This window comes from Bombina bombina, chromosome 6 (genome assembly GCF_027579735.1).
Source record: "Bombina bombina isolate aBomBom1 chromosome 6, aBomBom1.pri, whole genome shotgun sequence".
Taxonomy (NCBI): domain Eukaryota; kingdom Metazoa; phylum Chordata; class Amphibia; order Anura; family Bombinatoridae; genus Bombina; species Bombina bombina.
The window spans coordinates 390,531,444-390,546,769 of record NC_069504.1 but is presented as its reverse complement, the minus strand read 5'-3'; the positions used below and the strand labels follow the sequence as shown (position 1 = coordinate 390,546,769).

At 37.8% G+C, this 15,326-nt stretch overlaps 1 protein-coding gene across 10 annotated transcripts in view; it reads right to left on the bottom strand.

Moving 5' to 3' along the window:
* The window catches only part of SH3TC2 (SH3 domain and tetratricopeptide repeats 2), a 297,382-nt gene that overhangs the window by 166,450 nt on the left and 115,606 nt on the right, over window positions 1-15,326 (bottom strand). For all 10 annotated transcript variants that reach the window (XM_053717114.1, XM_053717115.1, XM_053717120.1 and 7 more), the window contains one exon: window positions 8,454-8,581. In XM_053717114.1, coding sequence (XP_053573089.1) covers window positions 8,454-8,581 — 128 coding nt within the window. The remainder of the gene's footprint in view (window positions 1-8,453; window positions 8,582-15,326) is intronic.

Here is a 15,326-nt window from a genome sequence, read left to right as displayed (position 1 = left end):
CATGTTTACACAAATAGTGATTGGTGTCTACTTGTGAGATACTCTAGATAAGGATTATTGGTGAGCCTCTATTTCTGAAGGAATCCTGTGACACTGAAGAACACAGAGCATTCCATAGGAGTAAGAGATACTTACAACAGTTAGGAAAAGGGTGTAAAGTAATATTGACGTGTTTGGACATTACAGTTTGCAGTGCTGGATTAATTACTGAAAGCAGAGTCTTCATAACAGTATCCGAAAACTGCTGAGAAATGGTTGGTCTTAAAATCTTAGCAACCAAGCAGAGAGGAGACTTGTGAGGAAAGCCAATAGAGAGGCTAGTGGCTGAGATTGAAGTAATTGTAGCCCAGTCAACTTCAAGAGCTCTACATCAAACTGGCTTATAAAGGAGGACAGTAAGAAAAAACAGCCATATGAAAGTACGTCTTGAGTTTGCTAAAAAGGATGAGACTGGTTAGCTAAAATATGGTAAAATGCAGGCGGGTTAGCATGCGTACTAAAAAATCAAAGTAAAATGTTTGCGTGTGAGGATTTCGGTATTGTGACCGTTGGCCCCATTGACTTCAAAGGAGCGCATTATTAAAAATAGAAAAACACATATCGCTCGGGTGCTAACCCAACACTGTAAGCATTAATTACAGTGCTAAACCTGGAGGTAGTAATGCATATTTTACTTTCCTATGTTCTACACATATTTACACACATATACACATATATATATATATACACACATATACATATATATATATATATATATATATATATATATATATATATATATATATATATATATATATATATATATATATATATAATATAGCAAAGTTCAGTATCTGCACTCTCACCAACTCTCCACAGCTGTCAGGGTGCTCTCAGGAGTATGTAGTAGGTAAATGATTCAAAGCACTCTCTGGACTTCAGATAATTAAGGCAAACCTGTCCCTTCTTCTGACAGTCAAACAATGCAAAAATCAAACTTAAATAGGCCATTCAGACCCTCCCCTGTATTGCTACCAATCACAGGTAAGCGTGTGCAAAAGTGAAGACCACACCAAAATAAGGTGTGGGCAAGTAATAGTGTATTATGTGTATTTATAAAAGTGTAAAACATATATAAAGCTAAAAAATCATCATTAGTGTAATCCTCATATATCCAAGTGAGCTTTGATCATGATAATTAAATTACAAAAACATATTAGTGTAAGCTAACATAATATATGTTAAGGATTCACCCCTCCTTTAGAGTGCTCAAAATGGACTCTACCACTGTTCAGTGGAACCACCCCTATTCATTGATAGGTTTTAATCCACAGTCACAATACTATTATATAATATGACTATCAGGATCATCAAAACTTTAAACCAAGCTATTTCCTATTGTTGTAATTTAATTTGTTTGTTTTTTTTTCAGGCAAAAGAGCAGTTTTCTTTGGGGCATGCCCCCACAAAAGGCCCTTTTAAGGGCTGGTAAGGTAAAAGAGCTTTGAACTTTTTTTAATTCAGAATAGGGTAGGGATTTTTTTTTATTTTGGGGGGCTTTATTATTTTATTAGGGGGCTTAGAATAGGTGTAATTAGCTTAAAAATCTTGTAGTCTTTTTTATTTTTTGTAATTTAGTGTTTGTTTTTGTAATTTAGTTTAGTTTATTTAATTGTATTTTTAGATAGATATTTGTAGTTTATTTAATTTATTGATAGTGTAGGTGTATTTGTAACTTAGGTTAGGATTTATTTTACAGGTAATTGGGTAATTATTTTAACTAGGTAGCTATTAAATAGTTAATAACTATTTAATAGCTATTGTACCTAGTTAAAATAATTAACAATTTACCTGTAAAATAAATATAAACCCTAACATAGCTACAATGTAATTAATTATATTGTAGCTATCTTAGGGTTTATTTTATAGGTAAGTATTTAGATTTAAATAGTAATATTTTAGTTTATAATATGAATTAGATTTATTTAATAAGAATTTAGGTAGGGGTGTTAGGGTTAGATAGAGTTAATATAGTTAATATAAATACTATAGTAACTATATTAACTATATTAACCCTAATATAATTAGGGTTAATATAGTTAATATATATAATGTAATAACTATATTAACTATAATATACTTAGGGTTAATATAGATAATATAGCTGGCGGCGGGGTAGGTAGATTAAATTAGGGGTTAATAATTTTAATATAGATGGTGGCGGTGTAAGGGGCTTACATTAGGGGTTAATACCATTAATATAGGTGGCGGCGGTGTAGAGAGGGCAGGTTATAGGGCAAAAGAGCTGTTAACTTTGGGGCAAAGCCCCGCAAAAGGCCCTTTTAAGGGCTGGTAATAGAGCTTATTACTTTATGGATATTAGATTAGGGGTTAATAATATTAATATAGCTGGCAGCGGTGTAAGGGGTCAGATTAGGGGATAGATCAGGTAGATGGCGGCGGTTTTAGTGGCTCACATTAGGGGATAGATCAGTTAGATGGTGGCAGTTTTAGGGGCTCACATTAGGGGATAGATCAGTTAGATGGTGGCGGTTTTAGGGGCTCACAGTAGGGGGTTAGTTTATGTAGATGGCGGCGGTTTAGGGGTTAAATACTTTATTAGGGATTGCGGCGGGGGATCGCGGTTGACAGGTAGATAGACATTGTGCATGCGTAAGGTGTTAGGTTTTATTTAGCAGATCGCTGTTGACAGGTAGATAGACATTGCGCATGCGTTAGGTGTTAGGTTTTATTTAGCAGATCGCGGTTGACAGGTAGATAGACATTGCGCATGCGTTAGGTGTTAGGTTTATTTTGTAGCTAGTTTAGGGAGTTACGGGGCTCCAATAGTCAGCGTAAGGCTTCTTACGGCTGCTTTTTGTGGCGAGGTGAAAATGGAGTAAGATTTCTCCATTTTCGCCACGTAAGTCCTTACGCTGTATATTGGATACCAAACTGCGCTGGTTTGGTATACCTGCCTATGGCCCAAAAAACTACGGGCGACGGCAGAAATATACGCGCGTAACTTCTAGGTTACGCCGTATATGTGATACCAAACCAGCGCAAATATTGGCGTCGCCAGCTTTTGCGGGCGACGATTTTTATCGGATCGAGCCCTAGGAGTGTGCACATAAGTTGAGATCTATATGGTTGCAATGTTATAAACTATAAATATAATTGTATACATCATTTTAAAATGATATGAGGTTATTAAGTGCACACAGCATAATCTGTTGTTAAAAAATGCATTCAAACATTAGGGAGTCATAAATACAAAATGAGAGTAGTGACCATATTTCCCTGTCACATTGGACATGTGCGTTTCTCTGTAGTTATGAAAACGCATGAGAAAACCATGGGGTTCTTTTACTATTTGTCATTGGCTTCATAATCTGAATGTAAGAAAACCAGGTGTTGCTGATTTGATGAATATATAAATCAAGCATCTTAGCAAAATGTAAACAGCCTTGCATCAAACAGATTAGAATGCCATAAATTCTAAATTACCCAAGTAGGATAAAATACAATACCTAATATAAGCATGCAGTTGTAGTAATAAAGCAGGCCAACCAAAGCAATGATGTATTTAGCAATGTCACACATGAGTGAATTCATCCAGCTTTAGTCGTGCAAAACACTGAAAATACACTCTCAAATTTGGATAATAACTTTTATGAAACAAAATAAAAAGTATGGTTTTTTTCACATATTACAGCAATGATACATAAAGGATTAAATTCCCTTTTGTCCTGAAGAAATCCCTTAACTAAAAGGTCAACCCAATACACAATAAAGACATATTTATTATCATCAAGCAGAAAAAAACATATGCATAACGTTTTTTAATTTAAAACAAATAAATTAGGTGGAGGCAATCAGTCCTAAGTAATTAGCCATACAAAGATGATCATAGGCCCAGCTATCAGACAGAGGCATTTCATTCAGGAGCTTTTCGGCCCACCACATACCTAAGGAGATGCACCCCCATGCCAACACTCAACCCTCTCTGTCTGCAACCTGGGCCAAGACCATCCACCTATCAAGGGTGTAATATCAAACTAAGCTCCAAACAGTACTTTCAGGGTCAGTGAGTCATACAGCATGCTGTGCCCAGGGGAGCTGAGACTACTATCCTCAGACTTCTAGCGCTAGGTCAACAAACTCTCCTCCTAACTCTGGCAAACTAAGGATCTCATAAGGAAGTCCAACAAATGGATTGCCGACCACAACAAATTGCAGGGAGGAAAGGTGGGGAAGCTTCTGGAATCCACAGGAAAAGAGGCTGAAGAACCTATGTTTTTTACTTACAAGGCGAGAAAAAAAACAGCACACTACAATGCTACAAAGCAGCAACACACACATACAGATATTGTGAAACAACTGAACAAACTCCTTGCCTACAAATTCAACCCAATACACAATAAAACAATAAACAAAGATGGGAGTTTATTTATATATTTGTATTTATTATCAAGTACAAAAACAGCAAGTATAACTTTTCAAATTTAAACCAATAACTTATAGGTTGTTGTAATCTTTACTCCTGCAAAGATGGTCACAAGCCTAGGCCGCCAACATCAAGCGAAGACCAACTACCAAACTAACAGAAAGAGGCATTTCCCACAGGAACTCTTCAGCCTGCAGTAAACCTGAGGAACAGCACTATCAGGCCCGAACCTGGGGACATTGCCCCTCTCACAATGGCTGTCACTCAACCCTCTCTGTATGGAGCCTGGGCCATGATGAACCTCTACAAGAGAGTAGGACCATTAATTTAACAGCCACACTCTTGCCCTTACTAATCAACACCTTAAAGTATTAGGAATAAAGTATGAAGTATATAAGCCAAAAATAAAAACATTCTAATATTTAAGAATCTAGATAGTTGTACAAATAAAATGCTAACTCATGTTCAACATTTAAAAGGCTGTTTGTGGTAAAATAAACTGTGTTTCCATAAAAACTGATTGTTTTGGGGGGTTTCTCATGTTGCAAAAGTGTTATTTATTACAACTAACTGAAAAAGACTAGGCAATTATTAGAGATATGACCTAACACTACAGAATCATGTCTGCACCTTGAGTGCTATCTTCCTGCCCCAACCCACTTCTATTCCATTATCTCTACACCTACCTTGTTTACATGACCTCTCTACATCTGACTGCTCTGTATATCGCCATTTCTGTCAAACCTTTCATCCATCAATCTCTACATCAATTCCTATTACCCCAATTTCTCTGTCTATCCCTATAACTATTTTCTAAAATAGCTATCCATAGATTTATTTCACTCAGCCTAAGCTCTGATATTTAATGTAACTATAGTTAAAAGGTGCAAAAATGGTTACCTTAAAGGGACATTGTACACTAGATTTTCTTTGCATAAATGATCCATTTATATAGCCCATTTGGGAGTGTTTTTGTAAAAATGTTTAGTTTTGATTATTTTTAAATAACATTGTACTGATTTTCACACACCTCTGTGGGTGTCCCAGCCTAACCTCATCAACGGTGTTCAATTGGGAACTTCTAAGTAAGTTTTTAAAAGGTTTTATACTGGATTTTTATATCAGTATCTGTGCATATTATTCTTTATAGTAGTGTCTATTACATGCAATTATATGAAAATTGGTATGTATGTATGTGTGTGTATGTGTATATATATATATATATATATATATATATATATATATATATATATATATATATATATATACACAGTTGTATGCAAAAGTTTAGGCACCCCTGACAATTTCCATGATTTTCATTTATAAACAATTGGGTGTTTGGATCAGCAATTTCATTTTGATCTATCAAATAACTGAAGGACACAGTAATATTTCAGTAGTGAAATGAGGTTTATTGGATTAACAGAAAACATGCAATATGCATCAAAAACTAAATTAGACAGGTGCATAAATTTGGGCACCACAACAGAAATATTTCATTAATATTTAGTAGAGCCTCCTTTAGCAGAAATAACAGCCTCTAGACGCTTCCTATAGCCTGTAATGAGTGTATGGATTCTGGATAAAGGTATTTTTGACTATTGACTGGGATGGCCATTTCAGAACATTGTACTTGTTCCACTGCATAGATTTTGAGCAGTGTTTTGGGTCGTTGTCTTGTTGAAATATCCAGCCCCGGTGTAACTTCAACTTTGTGGCTGATTCATCAACATTATTCGCAAGTATCTGCTGATATTGAGTGGAATCCATGCGACACTCAACTTTAGCAAGATTCCCAGTACTGTCACTGGCCACACAGCCCCACAGCATGATGGAACATCCACCAAATTTTACTGTGAGTAGCAAGTGTTTGTCTTGGAACGCTGTGTTCTTTTGCCGCCATGCATGACACCCCTTGTTATGACCAAATAACTCAATCTTTGTTTCATCAGCCCAAAGCACCTTCTTCCAAAATGAAGCTGGCTTGTCCAAATGTGCGTTTGCATACCTCAAGCGACTCTGTTTGTGGCGTGTGTGCAGAAAAGGCTTCTTCCGCATCACTCTCCCATACAGCTTCTCCTTGTGCAAAGTGCGCTGAATTGTTGAACGATGCACAGTTACACCATCTGCAGCAAGATGATGTTGTAGGTCTTTGGAGGTGGTCTGTGGGCTGTTTTTAACTGTTCTCACCATCCTTTGCCTCTCCAATATTTTACTTGGCCTGCCACTTTTGGCCTTAACAAGAACTGTGCCTGTGGTTTTCCATTCCCTCACTATGTTCCCCACAGTGGACACTGACAGCTTAAATCTCTGCAATAGCTTTTCGTAGCCTTCCCCTAAACCACATTGAACAATCTTTGTTTTCAGGTAATTTAAAAGTTGTTTTGAGTCCCCCATGTTGCCACTCGTCAGTCAAAGAGAACAACAACTTGCAATTGGCCACCTTAAATACCTTTTCTCATGATTGAATGCACCTGTCTATGAAGTTCAAGGCTTAATGGGCTCACCAAACCAATTGTGTGTTCCAATTAATCAGTGCTAGATAGTTACAGGTATTCAAATCAAAAAAATGACAAGGGTGCCCAAATTCACCAGTCTAATTTTGTTTGGATGCATATTGCACATGTTCTGTTAATCCAATAAACCTCATTTCCCTACTGAAATATTACTGTGTCCAGTTATTTGATAGATCAAAATGAAATTGCTGATCCAACACCCATTTATTTATAAATGAAAATCATGGATAATTATATATATATATATAGGTCCCTATAAAAGGAAAAGTATTTTTTTTTTGCAATGCATTTAACGCATTACAGAAAGCAATGACAAGTTTTTACCTGCAGCTAAACCAAAAGGGAAAACACATGTGACAATAGAAGTAAATTAGCATTCTCTATCTAAATCCTGAAACTTTACTTTTGACTTTTCTGCCCCTTTAAGGAGTCAAAACAATCTTGTTTAATAAAATATTTTGGAGAAGCGGCAGGCAAGAACTTGCAATTGCTTTCTGCAATGCGTTTAAACAATAGTATGGGACTATATAAGGCAATATGCTTACATAGCTACAGTTATATTTTGCCCTTAAAGGGATTTAAAAACTAAACATTTTCTTTTGTGATTCAAACAGACCATACAATTAAAAAAAAAAGTTTCCAATTTACTTCTGTTATCAAATTTGCTTGGTTCCCATCATATTCTTTGCAGAAGAGATGCCTAGATAAGTGTCTGTAGCACTGCATGGCAGGAAATAGGGCTGTCATTAGGGGCTCGATTTATCAAGCCACGGCGGACAGGGGTGTACATATGCGCCCCTGTCCGCCACAGCTCGCCTCTGGCAGACTGAATTCCATTGGCGGAATTGAGCTTTGCACAAGAACACTATTTTGCGCCCTTGTGCAATGCTGCCCCCTGCCTGCGCACAGGCAATCACGTGCGGCAAGGAGCTGTCAATCTTCCCGATCGGATGAGACCGGGGAGATTGAAATTCTCCACCTAAGAGGTGGAGAAGAGTTAGGGAAGCAGCCGCCTAATGACCTGCAGTCGTAGGCAGGCGAATATAGGCAAAGCCTTTGATAAATTGACCCCTCTTGCTAATGGATAACATTCTTACAAAATTGTTGCCATATACTGCTCCAGACACATGCATGTCCCAAAATGTACTTGTCTGCTTTTCAACAAAAGATACCAAGAGAATGAAGAAACATTATTAAAGTTGTAAATAAGAAAGTTGTTTGAAAGTTCATGCTCTATCTGAATCAAGAGCCAAAAATGCTGGTTTCATGACCCTTTAACCTGTGATGCATTTAGAACATAAAGCTGATATGAAAGAAACCAAATCTACATAGGATTAAAAGAAGTAGGTATTTATATTTACAGAACACTAGACAATGAAAACAAGGCAATATTCATTTCAGTTGGCAATAGAACAAGAAAAGACTACCTTTGTTACATCAATAATAATAATAATAGTAATAATTAAAGACAGACTTCTGAGCAGAACACAAAGAACAGGATAACTCCCTACCTTAAACAGCAGCAACACTTCCTTGCTGTCATTTTCCAAAGACCAAAGGGTCTTCCTTGCCACCTCCTGCAGGGGGACGTTAGGACCCAGGGTGGAGCGTCTCAGGATGGAGAAGGACAGGGTAATTTCTGTAAAAAACAGGAAGGGCAGAAGCAGGAGAGGAAACAAGCAATGTTTATTTGGTAGCTGTGCTTTATCTCACAGACAAAATACCTGAACACGTGTTACTACACAAAGGAACTCTGAAAAAAGTGCTTGGTTTAATATCAAAATTGCAATATTTTACACACACTGCAGTTATTGTAACATAGCCAGGAGTATTGTAACAAATACCCTGCCCTAAAAGGGCTTGCACTCTGTATCTAAGAACATATAACTTAACTTACCCGACTTCAAAAACCCTTGTATGGGATTTAAAGGGGTATGAAACCTAAGCTCCTAAGCTTACATTCCTGCTTTTCAAATAAAGATACCAAGGGAAATTGATAATAGGAGTAAATCAGAAAGTTGCTTTCAATTGCATGCTCTATCTGAATTATGAAAGAAAAAATTTGGGTTTCATATCCCTTTAAATAATTTTTTTAGCATTTGTATTACTATTTGTACAAATCAACTGCAATATGAACAGCAACAAATATCTAATAAAAATGTGTTCAACATACTGATTAACCAGTTCATGTCACCATCACATTTGAAAGAGTCACTTAGCTTTTTGTCTATATAAAGATTTTATAAACTAGATCAGTGCTGGTGTCCGGACACTGAGGTGTCGCATTCTATAGCTGAGGGCATCTCACTTCCAGGTGCCCCAGTTATTTATTTATAGGTATTTTATTCTTAAAACTTTGCACAATACTTTCTGATACTGTCTATTTACACTTCAGTATATTACTGTATTACTTTAACTGTATACATGAGGTGACAAACAAATATAAACATATTTTAGTCTTTTCACATGATTTGCAGAAATACTCTGTGACACACATACAATTATAATTATCTGTGTATATCTATCTGTGTAGGTGCCACTGCAGACTCAAATTGCATTGTTGCTCAAAGGTTATTGTCAGCTACACACACATGCCAGTCCTGCATATGAGAGATCAATAAAGGTAGTTCTTTTATTTAAGTGCTGTGGAGTTTCAGACCGTGAATTTGGTGTGAGGGTGGTTAGTGACCTCTGTGCACTTGGAAATGTGGTGTATAGCTCAGGAGTGCTTATACGTTAAAAGGGTTAAACACAAATTTAAATGCTAGAAGTCACATTTTATTATTTCACTTTTATGTCAATGTATTCACTGTTAATTGGGGAAATACAATATATTGACTATCTTACAATAAATCTAGCTATCCAATTTTATATACCCCCCAGCTAATCCAAATCATGTATGCCACTGAACCAGTAAGGAACATTTCTACATTTTGAATTTATGATTGCAATATAACTTTTCAAGCAGCAAATATTGAGGAAGGGTATTGGTGGAGATCCTATATTAGAGTCTGTCTGAATAACAAAAGGGGACACCCCCTTGCCATAGATATATTGGCATATGTGTTATCTAATCAGTGACATATACCTAGGTATTGCATTACACATTGGTATAAGCATGGCATATGTGTTTGTTAAAATGTGCACAGATGGAACCTGATGGAAAATAAATAAGCATTGCCCTTCAAATGAAAAGTTAGTCACCCTTGCAGTGCAAATTCAATCACAGACATATACAACAATATTAAATACCTTTCTAAATCCATTATTTCATATTTAATACAATTCTAAAACTTTTGTATGAAAATATAATATTTTGTTATTATTATTCTGCCTATGACATATAGTATTTTTTTTTTTAAAAAAAAAACAAGCACATAAACAATTGCTGTACAATAAAGCTTGTTTACTTTATAAAGTTAATAAATTGGCCCTTAAATGGAATCAATAATTTTGAAATAATTTTCAACTACTCAGATTACATATACAACAAGGCAGGATGAAGCCACTGCCAAAGTAAACTTCAGTGATCAACTATAGTTTATGTGGTATCTGAGGCAGTCTTGAGGAAAAAAAAACATTGGCACAGTATGTTTTGGCTGCTACATAGTCAGGACAAAAAACATGCATTGAAATGTATTGTGGGTCCTTTTTTTTATTTTAATGAAGCTTAGTAACATAAAAATGTTGGTAACAGGTAAGCAAAGCAAGTCTATATTTGATTACCTTCTCTAAATTTACTATCACATCAAGCAGAGCAGATTAAATATAAACTATATTTTGAATTACTCAAGACAACTTAGCTTGTGCTATACTTTTGTCTGTTCAAATTTATAGCGTTAAAGGGACTAAAACCCATTTTTTTTTCTTTCATTAATAAGATATAGGATACAAATTTAAACAACTTTCAAATTTACTTCTATTATTATCAAATTTGCTTCATTCTCTTGGCCTCTTTTGTTGAAGCAGCAGCAATGCACTACTGGGAGATAGGTGAGCATGTTGCGTGTGTTAAAGGGACATTAAACACTAAAAAAATGCTAGATAGAACAATGCATTCAAATAAAGATTAGTTTGAGAATAACATGTTGATGTATTTTTAAAGTTCATTTAACAGTTTAACTATTAACAAAATAAGCATACAATTTTAGTGTCTATAAAACAATGGAAGCTGCCATGTTGTAACTTAGGTTACCTTCTCTGTTATGGCCAATTAGGGACAGTTATAAATAGGTCACTCAAGTGTGCAGCCAATGGCTGTGTGGAATACAACAATGTTCTGCAATTCCATTTCTAAAAAGGAACTGAAAAGCTCTAAATTTAAGAATGGAATTACAGAAAAACATAATTTATGCTTACCTGATAAATTTATTTCTCTTGTAGTGTATCCAGTCCACGGATCATCCATTACTTATGGAATATATTCTCCTTCCCAACAGGAAGTTGCAAGAGTCCACTCACAGCAAAGCTGCTATATAGCTCCTCCCCTAACTGCCATATTCAGTCATTCGACCGAAAACATGCAGAGAAAGGAAAAACCATAGGGTGCAGTGGTGACTGTAGTTCAAATGAAAAAATTACCTGCCTTAAAGTGACAGGGCCGGCCGTGGACTGGATACACTACAAGAGAAATAAATTTATCAGGTAAGCATAAATTATGTTTTCTCTTGTTAAGTGTATCCAGTCCACGGATCATCCATTACTTATGGAATACCAATACCAAAGCTAAAGTACACAGATGATGGGAGGGACAAGGCAGGTATTTAAACGGAAGTTACCACTGCCTGTAAAAAAACCCCTTTCTCCCAAAAATAGCCTCCGAAGAAGCAAGGTATCAAATTTGTTAAATTTGAAAAAGTTTGAAGCGCAGACCAAGAATCCGTCTTGTAAATCTGTTCAACAGAAGCCACATTTAAAAAAGGCTCAAGTGAAAACCACAGCTCTAGAAGAATGAGCTGCAATCCCTTCAGGAGGCTGCTGTCCAGCAGTCTCATAAGCTAAATGAATTATGCTTTTTAACCAAAAAGACAGAGAGGCTGCTGAAGTCTTTTGACCTCTCCTCTGTCCAGAATAGACAACAAACAAGGTGAACGTTTGATGAAAACTGTAGTAGCTTGTAAGAAAAACTTTAAAGCACAAACCACGTCCAATATTGTGTAATAGACGTTCCTTCTTTGAGGAAGGATTAGGATACAAGCATGGAACAACTATCTCTTGAGTGATGTTCTTGTTAGATACCACCTTAGGAAAAAACCCAGGTTGGTACGCAGGACTACCTTATCCGTACGAAGGACCAGATAAGGAGAATCACATTGTAACACAGATAACTTGGAGACTCTACGAGTCGAGGAAATAGCTACCCAAAAGGAACTTTCCAAGATAAAGATTGATATCTATGGAACAAAAAAGGTTCAAACGGAACTTCTTGAAGAGCCTTAAGAACCAGGTTTAAGCTCCATGGTGGAGCAACAGTTTTAAACACAGGCTTGGATCTAACCAAAGCCTGACCAAATGCCTGAACGTCTAGAATACCTGCCAGACGCTGGTGCAAAAAAATAGACAGAGTAAAAATCTGTCCCTTTTAAGGAATTAGCTGACAACCCTTTTCTCAAAAACATCTTGGAGAAAAGATAATATCCTGGGAATCCAGGCTTTACTCCATGAGTAACCCTTGGATTCATAACAATCAGATATTTACACCATATCTATGTTCAATTTTCCTAGAGACAGGCTTTCATGTCTGTATTAAGGTATCAATGACTGACTCGGAGAAGCCATGCTTTGATAACATCAAGCGTTCAGTCTCCAGGCAGTCCATCTCAGATTGATTCTATTTAGATGGTTGAAAGGACCCTGAGGTAGAGGGACCTGTCTCAGAAGCAGAGACCGTGATGGAAAGGATGACATGTCCACCAGATCTGCATACCAGGTCCTGCGTGGCTACGCAGGCGCTGTCAAAAACACCAAAGACCTCTCCTGCTTGGTCTTGACCTCCGAAGGAAATCCCACTCCCCCGGAAGAAAAGTCTGACGACTTAGAAAATCCACCTCCCAGTTCTCAACACCTGGGATATGGATAGCTGATAGACAAGAGTGAGTCTCTGTCCAGTGAATTATTGTAAGACTTCTAACATCACTAGGGAACTTCTGTTCCCCCTTGATGGCTGATGTAAGCCACAGTCGTGTATATTGTCCGACTGAGTATGATGTACCTCAGAGTTGCTAACTGAGGCCAAGTCTGAAGAGCATGGAATATCACTCCCAGAATATTTATTAGAAGGAGGGTCTCCTCCTAAGTCCACTATCCCTGAGTCTTCAGGGAGTTCCAGACTGCATCCCAACCTAAAAAGGCTGGCATCCATTGTAACAATTGTCCCATCTGACCTGCGGAAGGTCATACCCTTGGACAGATGGACCCGACATAGTCACCAGAGAAGAGAATCTCTGGTCTCTTGGTCCAGGTTCAACAGGGGGACAAATCTGTGTAATCCCCGTTCCTGTGACTGAGCATGCATAGTTGCAGCGGTCTGAAATGTAGACGTGCAAACGGTACTATGTCCCTTGCCGCTACCTATTAAGCCGATTTCATTCATGTACTGAGCCACCGAAGGGCGCGGATGGGATGAAAAACACGGCAGAAATTTAGAAACTTTGACAACCTGGACTCCGTCAGGTAAATTTTCATTTCTACAGAATCTATCAGAGTCCCTAGGAGGGAAACCCTTGAGATTGGGGATAGAGAACTCTTTCCTTGTTCACTTTCCACCCATGTGATCTCAGAAATGCCAGTACTACGTCCGTATGAGACTTGGCAATTTGGATGTTTGACGCCTGTATCAGGATGTCGTCTAACAAAGGGGCCACTTCTATGCCCCGCAGCCTAAGGACCGCCAAAGCGACCCCAGAACCTCCATAAAGATTCTTGGGGCTGTAGATATCCCAAAGGAAAGAGCTACAAACTGGTAATGCCTGTCTAGAAAGGCAAACCTGAAAAACGAAGGTGATCTTTATGCATCACAATGTGAGGATAAGCATCCTTCAAATCCATTGTAGTCCTCTATTGACTCTCCTGGATCATAGTTAAGATGGTACGAATAGTTTCCATCTTAAATTACGGAATTCTGAGGAATTTGTTTAAGATCTTTAGATCCAAAATAGGTCTGAAGGTTCCCTCACCTTGGGAACCACAAACAGATTTGAGTAAAAACTCTGTCCCTGTTCCTCTCTTGGAACTGGATGGATCTCGTACACAATGTAAGAATGTCTCCTTCTTTATCTGGTTTGCAGATAATTGTGAAAGGCGAAATCTCCCCTTTTTTTGGGGGGGGAATCTTTGAAATCCAGAAGATATCTCTGGGATATAAATCCCAATGCCTAGGGATCCTGGGCATCTCTTGCCCACGCCCGGGCGAAGAATGAAAGTCTGCCCCCTATAGGATCCGTTACCGGATAGGGGTCCGATCCTTCATGCTGCCTTAGAGGCAGGAGCAGGCTCCTTGGCCTGCTTATCTTTGTTCCAGGTCCAATTGTCTCCAGACTGCCTTGGACTGAGCAAAAATTCCCTCTTGTTTTGCCTTAGAGGAAGTGGATGCCACACCTGCCCTGAAGTTTTAAAAGGCACGAAAATTAGACCTTTTTTGGCCCATGATTCCTATCCTGAGGAAGGGCATGACCGTTTCCTCCAGTGATATAAGCAATAATCTCCTTCACACCAGGCCCGAATAGGGTCTGCCCCTTGAAGGGAAGTTAAGTAGCTTATTTATTAAAGTCACGACAGCTGACCATGATATAAGCCATAGCGCTCTGCGCGCCAGTATAGTAAAAACAGAATTCTAAGCCGTTAGTCTAGTCAAATGAACAAAGGCATCAGAAAACAAAGGAATTGGCTAGCATAAGCTTGTCAAATATATTCATCCAATGGAGTCGCTAACTGTAAAGCCTCATCAAGAGACTCAACCCAGAACGCCGCAGCAGCAGTGTGCAAGGGGCTGAAGGATAAAACCCTGTTGAATAAACATTTTTTATCCATTGGATATAAAAAGCACAACTGTCCTCGCCAGAGGTAGTGGTACGCTTAGCTAGAGTAGAAACTCTTATCTCCACCTTAGGAACTGTCTGCCAGAAGTCCCGTGTGGTGGTAACTATTAGAAAACATTCTTCTAAAAAATAGGAGGGGAAGAGAACGGCACACCTGGTCTATCCCATTCCTTATTAAAAAAAAAAAAAATTTTAGTAAACCTCTTTAGGTATTGGAAAAACATCAGTACACACCGGCACTGCATATTATTTATCCAGTCTACACAATTTCTCTGGCCCTGCGATTGTACACATTCATTCAGAGCAGCCAAAGCCTCCCTGAGCAACAAGTGGAGGTTCTCAAGCATA